The sequence below is a fragment of the Corvus kubaryi genome, unplaced genomic scaffold (assembly GCF_017639235.1).
Source record: "Corvus kubaryi isolate FWS band 111438036 unplaced genomic scaffold, C.kubaryi_AGA036_p1.0 split1-131, whole genome shotgun sequence".
NCBI lineage: Eukaryota > Metazoa > Chordata > Aves > Passeriformes > Corvidae > Corvus > Corvus kubaryi.
The window spans coordinates 17,006,912-17,020,737 of record NW_024582073.1 but is presented as its reverse complement, the minus strand read 5'-3'; the positions used below and the strand labels follow the sequence as shown (position 1 = coordinate 17,020,737).

The 13,826-nt window shown below is 36.6% G+C and overlaps 1 protein-coding gene across 20 annotated transcripts in view; it reads right to left on the bottom strand.

The window, feature by feature from the left end:
- PROM1 (prominin 1) overlaps positions 1–13,826 on the bottom strand; it is a 65,138-nt gene that overhangs the window by 16,448 nt on the left and 34,864 nt on the right. For 10 of the 20 annotated variants that reach the window (XR_006020462.1, XR_006020463.1, XM_042052937.1 and 7 more), the window contains 9 exons: positions 12,693–12,813; positions 9,920–9,983; positions 7,462–7,551; positions 6,776–6,799; positions 5,915–6,132; positions 4,812–4,886; positions 3,499–3,562; positions 2,913–2,924; positions 1,564–1,723 (listed from right to left, as the gene is read on the bottom strand). Coding sequence is in view for 18 of the 20 variants with exons in the window: in XM_042052937.1 (XP_041908871.1) it covers positions 1,564–1,723; positions 2,913–2,924; positions 3,499–3,562; positions 4,812–4,886; positions 5,915–6,132; positions 6,776–6,799; positions 7,462–7,551; positions 9,920–9,983; positions 12,693–12,813 (828 nt within the window). In the remaining 2 variants the exon portion in view is untranslated. The remainder of the gene's footprint in view (positions 1–1,563; positions 1,724–2,912; positions 2,925–3,498; positions 3,563–4,811; positions 4,887–5,914; positions 6,133–6,775; positions 6,800–7,461; positions 7,552–9,919; positions 9,984–12,692; positions 12,814–13,826) is intronic. The other 10 variants (XM_042052951.1, XM_042052953.1, XM_042052954.1 and 7 more) reach the window with 5 other exon arrangements.

The following is a 13,826-nucleotide window of genomic DNA, read 5'->3' as shown; positions in this document are numbered from 1 at the left end:
GAGGCTTACTAACATTTTGCACACCGTGTCAGACTTGTAATTGTAAATAATTATATTTAAGGTTGTAAAAACCTAGGCTTTATGTGTTTGTGCTGGACTGCTATCAGTGTATGAAACAGTTAATGGAACTTGATCAGGAGAAAGATCTTGGACAGGAAATGAACTTTCATTTTTATTAATTACATCACATAACAGTTCAATCTGTCCAGGTAGCTGGAGAATATCCATCTATTCACACATTACATATCTATCCTTTCATCCTCTCCCAATTCCCTCTGCATTTCTTTTTCCCTTCTGTTGTCACTTCTTCCAGCTTTTATTTTTTAAGTTCCCTTTTCTCTTCCCTGTACTTTTGTAGAGAAAAATCTGTAAAAGAAATATTGTAATGAACAACCACAGCCAATAAGAAGGAAAACATGAATGCTGACAGGCATATTTATAAAAGGAGACTTATTAAGAACTACATATAATGCACTTGTAATTAAGAAAGGAATAGATAGAAAGTAATTTGAACAACTACAGGCTTATTGGTTTCATTTGTACTTGAAGTACTGTTAGGTTAGGTTTGACAAAACCGGCATTTACATGCCATGTAAATGAGATAATGTTCTCTGTAGCAGAATAAAACAACATGTTTATTTGATTAAATGCAGAATAAGTTTCAAAGAAAATATCAATAAATTTGTCAAATTAAGGCTCACCACAAAAACTGTCAGATAAGAAATGGGCTACAGGTAAGATTCTAAGCAAGTTTCTAAAGGTTCAGTCTTCTGTTCACTTTCATTTATCACAGCATTAAAGCCAGCAACACACATTCTGCAGCAGTGGAACTGATTATGACACAAACACAGAAGCAAGTATTGATTATAAAGTCAACTCAAGTATCAAACAAAATGTAGGGAGAATTTGATGAACTTGAGGACCGAAATGACTAAACTGGACAAAGATAGATGGTATGAAATGAAAAGCTTTACACTTCAAAATATGAGGTTACTCAACTATAAGAGACACAAAAGTCTCAAAGAGTATGTTTTTCTCAAGGTGCAATCAACCACGAAGACAAGTACTACACCAGTAGGGGCAAGCACAGGTGCACAAAGATTTACAAGGTGTGAAGCGGAATCCCTGCTACTCCTCCTCTGCAGTACAAAAGGTGCAGTAACAACAGATGGGCTTTAAGGCCTCTCTGGTCCTACACCCTCACGATTTGCCAGCAACTCAATGAAAACAAGACCTAGATAAAAGGTCACCCTGGCATTATGAAACAATCAGTTCCTTTGGGTGTTACATCTTTGACATCTACCTGTATCTATCGTTCCTGAAAAAGACCCGAAGGTCTACAGAGTAGAAACTACCTCCTGCTCTGTGGTGAAACAGAACCCAGATATTGATTAGCTGCATTTTTGGCTTTTACCAAAATGCCAGTACCAAACAACTGCTTTATAGCAACTTTTCTTCACTGTGTTCATCATTAATAGTTTACTTGCCTTTTCAGAACAGTAAAATATTATGAAGTATTAACAGTGGGTAGCGCCTCAGTCCTGCGTCATTTCTTGTACATACCTGTAGAAATCGTACTGCTCCATGACTGGAAAATAATCTTGAACATATGCCTCACTCTGTGTAAGATACACCATCAAATCTGCTATAATCTTCTGAACAGGGAGCATTTTTGTGAAGGTAGTAATATTTGAACCAATGGATTCCAGCACACTTTTGATATCTAAAAGAACAAACATATTTCACTGTTACAGATCCATAGAGGAAATTTACATTCCATGTATGCATTATAAAATGCTATTAAGCCATTTGCCACATGTAACAAACAAGCCATGAAGACAAATGTAAGAAAGACACAAGCAGGCAACAAAAGCATCAAGCTTTGAAGTAGCACAATGGCATTTCAAAATGCACACTTTGTTTTTAGCATTCAGCTTAACGATGAAAGATGTAGATGTTGAGCCAGAGTTCTTCCTCTTTCCTCTCATTGTAATGAATGTGTCACTTTTTATCTACCCAACTTAAATCTTGCTTTTCATGCAATATTGCAAATGGCAACACTGAACAAGACAATTAGCCACTAAGTTTATAAAGGTGAAGAACAAAATCTATTCAAATTCCATGCCTTGGGAATATAACACTCTGAAAGAAATTGGACTGTCTATATTGAGAATCTATACTAGTTATTTTCAATTCTATTAAAAGAGATTACTTAATGAACTCATTCCAGTTAGTTAGCAACACTCCTGAGGTAACAATCCATTAAGCCATTTTGCCCGCAGATTATGACCAATCATGCTACCCTCTACTTACAGTTTAGATAGACACTATTTAGATATACAAAGATACGATTAATTCACTTATTATACATATTGTCAATGTGTAAAATGGAGTTTCTCTATACTCTTCCCTTCTTTTAACTGGAAACATACTTGAAAGAGCAGGATGCGTAACTGCAGGCTGTAATTTTGTAGTAGGCAACACTTCCTTCTTTCTCAAAAAACAACTGGACAAGTTTTTGTCTGTTTTGATGATTACCCCTCAAATCCAACCAGGTAACAAATCACAGTTGTTTTAGAAGTTAAATGCAATTAGTTTAACAGATAAAGGCAATTTTTTTCTAGTAAACCTATTTATTTTACTCAGTTTTGTAACTCAAACTCAGTTTTTATATAAGCAATGCCCCAATAATTTACAAAAAGATAAATTAAGATGTTTTGTCTGAGATGTCTCAGATATGGAAAATGAGTAAATCTGCTCTAGATTTCCTAATTCAAAGTGTAATTTCCTAATTCAGTTCTAGAAAACCAGCTCATTACAGGCAACTCCACACAGTACACTATGCTGATATCTATACTGTGCTTTACTGTGCCCAGGAGAGGAAGAAAAAAAAACAAGCCAGAAAAACTTACAAGGAACAGCTGCTTATATAATGCAGAACAGGTCCACAGTGCAAGAACAAAAATTAAAACAGGTTAGTATACATACGCTGTACTACCACACAGGTACAGTCAAAGAGCAAAAAGTGTAAAGCCCGAGTAACAAAACAACTGAGACAGCCATTTAAGTTATCCTTAAGGCATATTTTGACTTCCACTTCACCATCCACTGCATTTTAATACAGCAGCAGGGGGGTTCAGCTTTTCTAACATCACACTCCTAAATATGTCACAAACGCATCGGTCAAGGAAAATTAGTTTTTCAACCAAATAAAGCATCAGTGTAAAGTGAGGATCACAGGATTTCTCATTACTTCAGCAGTAAAAAACCTAACAGATAAAACTCCTCCATAAAATACCATATGGTCTATTTTTAGATTTAATTTAGGGTCCTCACCAAGACACAGCTGCTTTCTACATTTTTGTTTTCCTCTAGCACCAAATTTTAAAAGAAAATTAAGTTCTACGTTTCCATTTTTAATGATATTTAGCCAAGGAAATATTACCAATAAAAGAAAATAAAAACATTAAATAAAGTGAAAAGATAGTTTGTCCTCACCCGATAAAATGTTCCTGGTTTGATTCACCACCAAGTCTGGAGTATCATTAAATGCTGCATAACCCTGGGAATAAAAGGTAAAAAAAATATGGCATATTTCTCAGTGACAAATTGTTTGCAGGTTTTTTTTCCCTTTATTCAAGGATCAAAAGTACACACACACTAAAATGTATATGGTAATACTAAGAAAAATATGGTTTTATTACTGCATATTAGAAAAGGTGAAAGTAAAATAGGAACTCTAAGTATATTTCAGATTCAGTTTTGTCTCCAGAATATTCTTTGGAAAAAAAAAAATCTATATTTAAATACATATGAATGAGTCACAATCATCTCAAATTTTGTTGCCTGCCAGATCTATCTCATCTAAAAGCCAGAACATACATATGAAGATTCACTAAGTGAAAGGAGTTAAAGTGAAAGGAGTTACTCTGTACCAGCCCAACACCTGTTTGCAAGTCTGTGCCTTCCAAACATGAAATGCATATTACAAACAATGAAATCCAACTGCCTCTAAAGATATTTCAATGCCTTCTTCAGTGAGAAGGGGAAAGAAGGGGTCCACACCATGGGGGCCAAGCTCAGTAGCTCATTTGGACAGAAAGGAGAAGCCATTGCAGTGGATGCTTTAAGCCTTACTCCCTGCAAGCCTGATCACTTCAGAAGCAGGAAGGCATCTCAACCCCGACACACAGCCTTTGGTTTCAGAAAGTGCTTTCTATTCCTAGCACATGTTTTCAGATTCCTAGATTTTTCAACTGCTCAAACTAAGCCATTCTTTTTCTAGGTGAAAATCACAGTGTTATTTGGAAAGTCTTGCAAAAATACTAATAGCAATTACACTTGGTCCATTACACCAGATTTAATGTTAAATATGTGCATAAAGAATTTGAAATAAATATTTCAAATAGCTGGAATACAATAAAACTATACAGAAGTATAATTTTATCAATAAAATACAATAATCAATACAATAAAAATACAGGAGATCATGGATTTTTTTATTTCTTTAGCTTGAACCAAAAAGTAGAGAGCATACTACTGGATCCACGCGTCTGCCTTTTCATTTTTTAAGGACTGTTCTTTAAAGCAGACAACTGACAATACATTTTAGATCTGTAGTATCCTGGAGCTACAATGCACTACATTCATACTTTCAAGTGCTAAATCTTGGCCAAACAATGAGAGATATCCACCAAGAAGCAGGCTGAGGTGGCAACAAAAGAATTCTGCCTGAGAAACTAAGGGGAAACAAGTGATACACATAGCCCAGTTTATTAATTAACAGTTTAAAAATCTGTCAAGAAACGTACCTTTTGAACTAGACTAGAAAGGTCTATTTTAAGGACATCATTGACCTTTGCAAGCTGTGAGTTCACGCCCGGCAACTAGGAAGGAAAAAGCATGCCTAAATCACATCGAAGTAGCAGTTTTGCTAATTCAGTAAATATTTCAAAGTTAGGAGAAAGGGTAAAGAAACTAGAGTGATCTGTAGTAGAATCTTCCTAAAACATTCATGAAACCTTTGCTGTACAAAAGCAAAGGCCAACCCTCAGCGTTTTTGGGAGAGCAGGTTATTTCACTGCGCAGAGCAGCACTTTAACATAGCTGCTTGACACACTGTCTTGGAGTGACTTTGTGATGTATATCCCCTATCGCTGCCCCATGTCCAGAAATTAATTTTGTGCCTTTCTGTGCCTTTAAACCGAGCCTGAGAGCAGGGAGAGACAAAACCGAGGGAACTTTCTAAGCAGTTTGTTTTCATGTTTTCAAGGACACAGAGATAGCGACGGCTCTGTGTTCAGCTGCGGCAGCAGAGCGAGAGTGGGGAAAGTACCCCGTTTGCTTTTCATCAGTTTTTTCAGCTCCTTTTTGTTTCTCTGGAGAGAGACAGAGAGCTGAATTTTTGATTTCCTGGGAATTTGTTTTTTCCTTTTTTTTTTTTCTCTGCTGGACTGTTTCAACATCAGAATATATCGGGAGGATTTTCCACCAAGGCCTTGGCCCTCGAGGTGGGTCCACCACACCGTCCCAGCTCCAAGGAGGGGGAGAGAGACATCTACGGAAGGACTCTGAAATTTTCCCAGGTTTCTCTCAGCAGAGCGAGAGGTTTTGTTATTTAGCATCATTATCGTTTTCCTGTGTGTGGTTGTAACCTGCCTCCTCTCAGAGGATGTATTTCTAAATTTGGCCAAACCGGAACAAATTTAGTCACCCCAAGACACACACATTTTATCCTTTTCTACACAGAAGATGAAAACAGTGACTGGAATTACCCAGAAACACAGAAAAAGGGAAGGTCACTTATCTCAGAAGTGACAGCACACACCAAGCCACTGAGTTGCAGAAATACTAATGGGCTTATTCAAGGCAATCACACTCTAAGAGTCCGAAAAATATTATTAAAAGATCTTACCCCACTAAAATTGGCGTTGATGTTCAGTTGACTTAATGAATTCCTGATGATATTGCAAGTTGAAGCAGCCTGAGCTGCATTGCATGCAGAGTCACTGAGGGTGTTGCTTAGGTGCATTTTAACATCTGTCAAGTTGGCATGAAGTCTCTCTGTTCCCTCCTGCAAAACCTCTACAGAGACACTCACATTTTCCAGAGCTTCCTTCGTTTCTCTGATGGCTGCAAGGATATGAAATTTTTTAAAAAATGCTTTTGTTAGAAAGCAGCCTAGAGATACACATATGAAGAGAAAGGGTATATGCATAAATGATACGATCTTCTTAACAATACTGATTTAAATTACTGCCTCCCTCCCAGAAAAACCCTCTAGCACAGAATATGTACTTTATTACATGTGTTTTATTGCACATAAGAACACATCACTTGTGCTTTCCTACAAAGAATTAATGTGCTCAGGTTGTTACTTTTATTGAGATTTCATCCACTTCCTACTTTTCTACCCTTTCCCCATCTCTCCTTCCTCAGCAGTTTCAGTAAAGAACTTTAACATTTGGTCATTAGAAACTAAAAGCCCATATCCATCAAATTGGATTTTCAGTATTTTGCTTATAATTCAACTCCTAAATCATATAGCTGCAGGATGAAAGGTAAGGAGATCATGTTGCATCAGGCAAGCATTAATGAGCATCTGGCTTTAGATTCTGTCCCAATCACACCAAACAAACAAAAGGAAATGAAAAGTACCCCAAACACTGAACAGGTGTTTAGTAGACGAAGAACCACACAGACACTACTAAAAATACACAAAGTTACTAAAATAAAGTGCACTTCACACCACACAAGGTTTTATCATGGTTTTTACCTTTGATAGCCCTTTCCACTTTGACTTCAAGACAAATAAGAGAAATAAAGCAAAAAAAAGGAGAACGATGACAAGTGAATGAGAAGGAATTCATGGGTGAAAAAAAAAACCAAAACCAAAGTGACTCAAGTTCATGGGTGTGTTCCCTTTGCTCTGTAAGCTGTACCTGATTCCTGAAAAAAGAAGCCTTAAATGGAAAAATAGTAAAGGAATATTTTCTTCAAAGGGAGAGAGAACTAAGAATGAGTAATGCCAAACTCAAAGATACAATGAAGAAATGCTGGTTAGCAGCCTCGTAATAATCTTGGCAGTGTACAGAAGAAAATCCCTGACCTGTCGAACACTAATCTGTAAATAGTTATGGCTACAGTAATTATGTAGCTCTGAAAGGACAGTTTTCCTAGCATCCCTTATTATTCAACAGAAAGGGACAGCAACCTGGAGCAGGAAATTCAAATTTCATCTCTTTTCAATGACTGCCAAAACTAAGTATCAACAATAGCATGTAAATTTTGATTTAGTTTTTAAAGGTATTTATGAATCTTAAGATGTCTGAAATCCTCAGTTTCAAAGAAACATCAAGGCATGTAGAAAAATGGTAAGTTGACTCATGCATAAAGCTATTCCATGCTGTGCCTGTTTTACCATGGCAACAGAACGTTATACAACAACATGTACACCTTTACCTCCTGCCATTGTCAGAGCTGCATCGAGTGCAGGACGTACTTCTTTTCCCAGCTGTTCTTGAACTCTGGTTCCAAGCACAGGTCCAACATCTGTAGTATGGAGAGATAAAAAAACCCCCACATTATACATGGTTCAATTTAAACTGTCTCAAACTACATGCTGTCAGACTCTTACTTAACAAATACATATACTGTATACATACATATATGTATGTTTATACATACAATTTCATATATATATACACATATGAAGAAATATACATATATAAATACACATATATTATTGAAATTTTTCTAAGGCCTGACAGTCAGAACTTAAAGTGACAGAAGGTAATGCAGGGATGCAGCTCTGCTTTAGCTAGCTACAGGCCTATAAATGAAAGTAGTAAATCAAAATATGGTGGAAAATATTCAGCAACACTTGACCACGCAGGTAAAGACACACAAGAGTTTCAACAAACTCCACAATATATATTTCACTACATTTACTACTTTTTTGGGAATAGGATTTTTCCACAATTTATCTTAAAGAGGTCCAGCATCTGGACAGGAATTTTGTGCCATACTCTTTCACTATACACTGTGTTTTCATAGCGCAAGAGAAACTAAAGAATGGGTTCTTTTCCCTTCTCCTGTTCCTTGTGTATCCAGCAACATCAAGGTCACCCACAAGCCAGACCTGCCAGTTAGCTCTGCTGAAATCCCTTAAGCATGTTAAGCCCACATCCCCAGCCCCTGCACCCTCATGCAGTACATCCAGCACAGATACTCACAGACACAGCTACCCCTGCCTCCAAACCCTCCAGTCTCACTGCCCACAAACAGAAATAAACCTTAGTTCAGCAAAGCAACAGAGAAACACTGAGCAGATTTGGCTGAAACATTTTTATGTGACGCATCCTTTAGGTGATGACCGGGTCCTCTCCATTTTCAGATCGCAGTAAACTGATTTTTCAGTTGTTTTCCTTTTGATGAGATGGGAATATTGCATGGTACAAAAGCATCCCTTACTGTCAGCACTATCATGTCTGGCTTGGGATGAGAATTTTTACCAAGCAGAAAACACTTTTCAGCATTTCTTTAGGGTGGGCAAACTGAACTCATCTACAGTTCTCTAGAGGTTTCTGCTACTGTTGATTCCCTTAGAAAAAAAATCCTTAGAAAATCCCTTAGAAAAAGCACCCCAGGTGTCACACACTTAATCCTGGTATTTCAAGAAAATAAAAGCTATCTTTATTTGTTGATTACTCTCATAACAGTTCCCCCTAGGTTCTGTTAACTAACATCATAAATTGGCCTTGAGAACAAATAAACATTTAATTTGAAATTTCCATTTGGAGTGGCTAAGAAGGTTCAAACTAATACTTGAAATGCAAATATCAATTTTTTATTATTATTGTTATTGTTATCACAGACTTAAAGATTACATCTATTTTTTTAGACCAGAGTGTTCCTCCTGAGAACTAAGTAGGAAGACTACTTAACTACTGCTACTACTACTTTCACAAGCATATTCAGTGTGCAATAAAGCCTCACACAGATAAGACACATTAACCTTTGGGTATGCCAAGTTGGCTGCATTGAAAACTACCTTTAAAATACATTTTAAACCTACACAGAAGCAGAGATTCTGGGCATAGAATTCAATTTATTGTAAGTGGCACAATGCCACAGTTGCACAGTTTGAGCCCAGAAACAATCCCTCATTTCATCAATGCAAACCTGTATGCATTTATTACCAACTGCTAACAATGCACCTTGAATCATAATGTGTACTGACTATGGCCAGCCCATTCTATTGGGAATTTTGGAAAGTGAATCTTAGATTTAAAAAGAAAGAAATGCGTTTTCTGGTTGTTTGTGTTTACTGAGAGCTTTAAAAGTGATGCCTCATACTGTAACTGTGCTGAAGGGGAAAGTGCAGCAGTTCTACTACAAGTTTTATCTCCTGCTCTTCAGCTGCTCATTCTGAAATGGCAAATACATTAAGCAGCTTTAGAAAGAAGATAAGCTTATACCTCAACTCCTAGCTAAACAGAGGACAAAGGTAGAACAAGAAAAATACACAGAGATCTCTCTCACTGGAACTATCACAACTGCTAGTAGCTCTGTTCCTTGATATTTGGCTCCAATTTAAAAACTGAGGAAAAATATTTCAACCAATGCTTTAAGTATTAGTGATTACTGACCAATTAAAAGGAAAATAAAATATTAGCCTGGATTATTGCATAATAATTCAATAAAATACATTTATTTTGGGAAATACTACACATTATACCATCTCTGAGACACTGTATGTGAAAAGGATTTTAGTCTCACTTATCACTGAGAATAGCACTTCCATTTGAAAACTGTATTCTCATAAATAAAGTTTTGCTTTGCACTATGAGCTAATTACATCATCTTACTGAAGCTTTTAAATACACATTGCTAACCCCCTTTAAATAAAAGTACTTACTATTTAGGTCAGAGAGTGCTTTATCCTTAGTAGTGTTGTACTGGCTCACCAAGTAGTCAATTTGCTGAGAAGAAGATGATTAAAAAAAACTATTAAAAGAATTGAAAAAAGAAGTAATGCTTTTCAATGTGTCAAATTGTCACTTTGAAACAATCAAAATATTTGTGCAACCTCTCCAAACACTGGCCTTCTGTTTTCAACTAAGTATTTTATTTGCTTAGTAGAACTGCACATTAAAAAAAGTGTCTAAATGGGACATCTACTTAATTGGAATATCTCTGTGGCAAATGATTCAGCTCAAAAATATTAAGTAGCAGGAACTGCGGCCTTATGAATGTTTCAAGTCAGTCAGGCCAAGAAGGTTTTCCATGTCTTCAACTCTGTTACTTGATTTTCTCGTGGCATTAGTTCCTCCTTCATGGAAAGACACGGCATTGATGTGGTGGCAATTTTGAAACAATTCACCAACCAGACTGATTTGTATTTGGGCAGCCTCTCAGAGCTTCTCTTGTGGAAAGGAGTCAGCTGCTCTGTCTTAATACAAATGGTTTTCCTTACTCCCAAGTGGATTTGGCCTTGAGCTCTACCGAGACACCATAACAATATAAACCAGCAACTCAGTTACCACCAAATCCTGGGTTTGGAGAAAAGGCTAATAAAAAACAATCCCAAGTGGAAATCTATACTAATTTTGAAAAGACATTAAATAACCTTATTGATTTCTGCTTGGTTAAAATAATGCACTATGAATTTTACCCCAGCTGAGTTAAAGTGATGTAAAGGTTAACATGCTTGGACATATGGATTTCCAATTTTAAGCATGATTCAAATGTGTACCAAAGTGTAGCTGGCTTGCAGTCTCAAACTTTCTGTGAAATAAAGAAAAGAAGGCAAAAAATCCACCCTCAAAACAACCTATTGATCATACACCAGTGAATCTAATTAAATTACAAAGTATGAAGTGGACCCCTTTTTCTAAAACAGGAGAAAAAAAAGTGAGTTTCTTTCTAAGAAGGCTGTAGGTATATTTTTGCTTATTTATTTTTTTGGTCTACCTAGGTTAACCAAAGGACTAAAATTTTGCAGGGCTACAGGTTTAGCATTGTCTCCAACAATGTCACAGACAAAAGGCGATTCTGTATAACTAATAATGTTATAGCTCAATACTCAGGGTCTCTAAATCTCCTGTAACATGAACTCTTAACACAGGACTTCTTTTTCAAATCCTCTTACATGCTGTACACACCTCATACCAGTGAGTCAAGGACATCAGTTTGAATTTCAGAGCTTTATAGCCTATTAGTTGGATACTAGAACTTTCTTCAAAAAATTGAAATTCTTCTCCTTTCAAGAAATTCTTACAAATGTGTGTGTATATATGATAGTCATGCACTTTGTCTGGCAAAATGACTCAGGAGATACAGCTGATGACTGTATCAGCACCATGTCTAAAAAAGAAAAGGTACTAATTCCACGCTGAAACTAAAAAACTACTTAGTGAGACTTTGACTAACCTCTGGCAAAAGTATTCAAGTCCTGACACTTTTAAATTTAGTCATTCAGTGGTTTTATTAACATTTTAGCTATTGTCCGCTTTTTTCTCTATTAAGGTGGTTACTTCTACATAACAGATTTTCTCTTCTGATGTTCCTGATTGTCAGCACCCAGCACACTGTCAAGGGGACTCTGGTGTTCTCTGATGTGACTGAATTGACCCCAGCATCAGCTCCAGACTGACCAAAAGCCCTGCTTCAAGAGGGATTATTGGCATGACCTCCACTTCTTGCCATACACCTCCATCACCCATCTGGCACAACACCACGCGCAAACAAGTTTGGGGAACAACTCCAGATAGGAAAACATTTTATGGTATCCCCCAGATGTTTCCTGTTCTCACACAGCCCTGGTTAGCAGAAAAGCAGCCAGAGTTACTGTGACTGAGATGCTACCACACTTGTGGATTCCACATAACTGCATGAATTCCATCTATTGTTAATTTATCAGTCATGTGAAACTAAAACAGATTAATAAAATTAAATTCAAATAATTAAAACTAATGAAAGTCAAGGTAATGGAACTGTCAGAACTTTTTGTCCCCCTACAAATTCACTAAGAATTGAAATTGCACATTGTCTACAAATCTTCCTAACTAGCATTTCTTTTTTTTTTTTTTTCCCCCAAACACAAAACAAAATATGCAGAGGACTGTTTATGGGACTCTTAAGGAAAATTTGAAAGAAAAGAATCTTTCCTGTTCAATACAGTGTGACTCAGGTTTACAAAAAACAGTCAAAAATATTCCTGGCAAATAAGTTATTGTGGCTCTGTCCCAGAGCACACAGAAGTATGCCCAAAATAAAAGGAAACAGGAAAGAGCAACAAGGAATCCAAGTTTTCATGTAATTCATTTTTTTTTATGTTCCCCTTTCAAAACCTTATTTTTCCAAATTATTTATCTTCTGCTTGTGATCTACACTAGTTCAGCAGGAGGAAAAGGGCCTACAAGCATCACAGCAGCACAGTACCAAATTACAGCTCTGAAGTTGTTCAAGGAATGCTGATCCATCAGGGTAACTCCCAAGCACTTACTGCTGTGTGAAAACATCTTACCTTGCACCATTTATTTTACTTAGTGAGACCGACACACAAAGAATAAACAAAATGCTCTAGGTGTGATTTATATTAAACAGAAAGAAAGAATAATTTTCTGCAATATTTCTTATTTACACGTCTTCCCTCCCACCCTCATTCCCCATAAAGAAAAATTCTTTACCGCTGGAGTGTCGTTAAGGAAAATTTTCAGATCTTTAAAATTACTGTTAACCAGTTTCTTTGCTCCTCGGACTTGGTTAGTTAAATGCTGGTTGGCAGCATATGCACAGAGCACTCCAACACTACAAAAAACATACATAACAGATATTTGTTAATGTAAGTGCACATTCTAACATAAAACAGAATCAAAAAATTATAGCCAGAAAAACTTCAACATTATCAGAAGAAAGAAAGGTCTCCAGAAATTTACACATTCTCTTTTTCTTAGTACAGGCTCTCACATACACCATGAGGCAGACTAAGCCAGAAGGGCCAATATTGTACTACTAATTCAAAAAAAACAAAGGAAAAGTGATGTTTACCCAAAGTCTTCTGAAGTTATTAATGTACAGCTACTAATCCATTTGCATGGGTACTGTCAGAAAATGTGTATAGCCTAGGTAAATTGTATGAGACTTAGAAACATTAGGCTCTTTTACAAGTATCATTAACCTTGACAAATGCTTCTAAGTTAACTGTGAAAAGCAGTATTTTTCATTTGATAACTTCAGCAAGATTTATTCATAATAGCACAATTTATTTACGTAACTTCATGGATCTTTCAAAAGCACACAAGTAGTCCCCATTAAGGCTAAAGTAATAAGCATTTCCTGCTACTGAAACAAAAGGTGGAAAGTGAGCTAGACTTCCTGTCAGCACTAATGATGATTATTTTGTATTTGATCACCCCTTACCATAAAGTTCTCATTATGGCACGACAGATCTGCACAAACAGTAAGTAAAAAGACAATTAAAGGTCCCATAAGAGACTTCAAAGCTCTCTTATCATACATGAACCTTACCTTTTTGTTTAGATTTGGTGTAAAACAGACTTAAAGAGAAGGATGAATTTTGTTCTTAGACATCTCACATTCACAACAGCTAACCTTGCAGACAAGTACCAGAAAAGACAAGAGTAACCACCAGAGTGGTAATAGCCTGAAAATCAGGCTGACTACAAACCCATCTGATGGGCTAAGCCCTAACCCTGAGGATTTAACCAGTAGAAATCTGAGATCCAGTCACCACAGGCAGGATTTATCCCTCAAGGGTGGACACTGCCTTGAGGCCGCAGTCAGGTGCTTTACAGGCAATT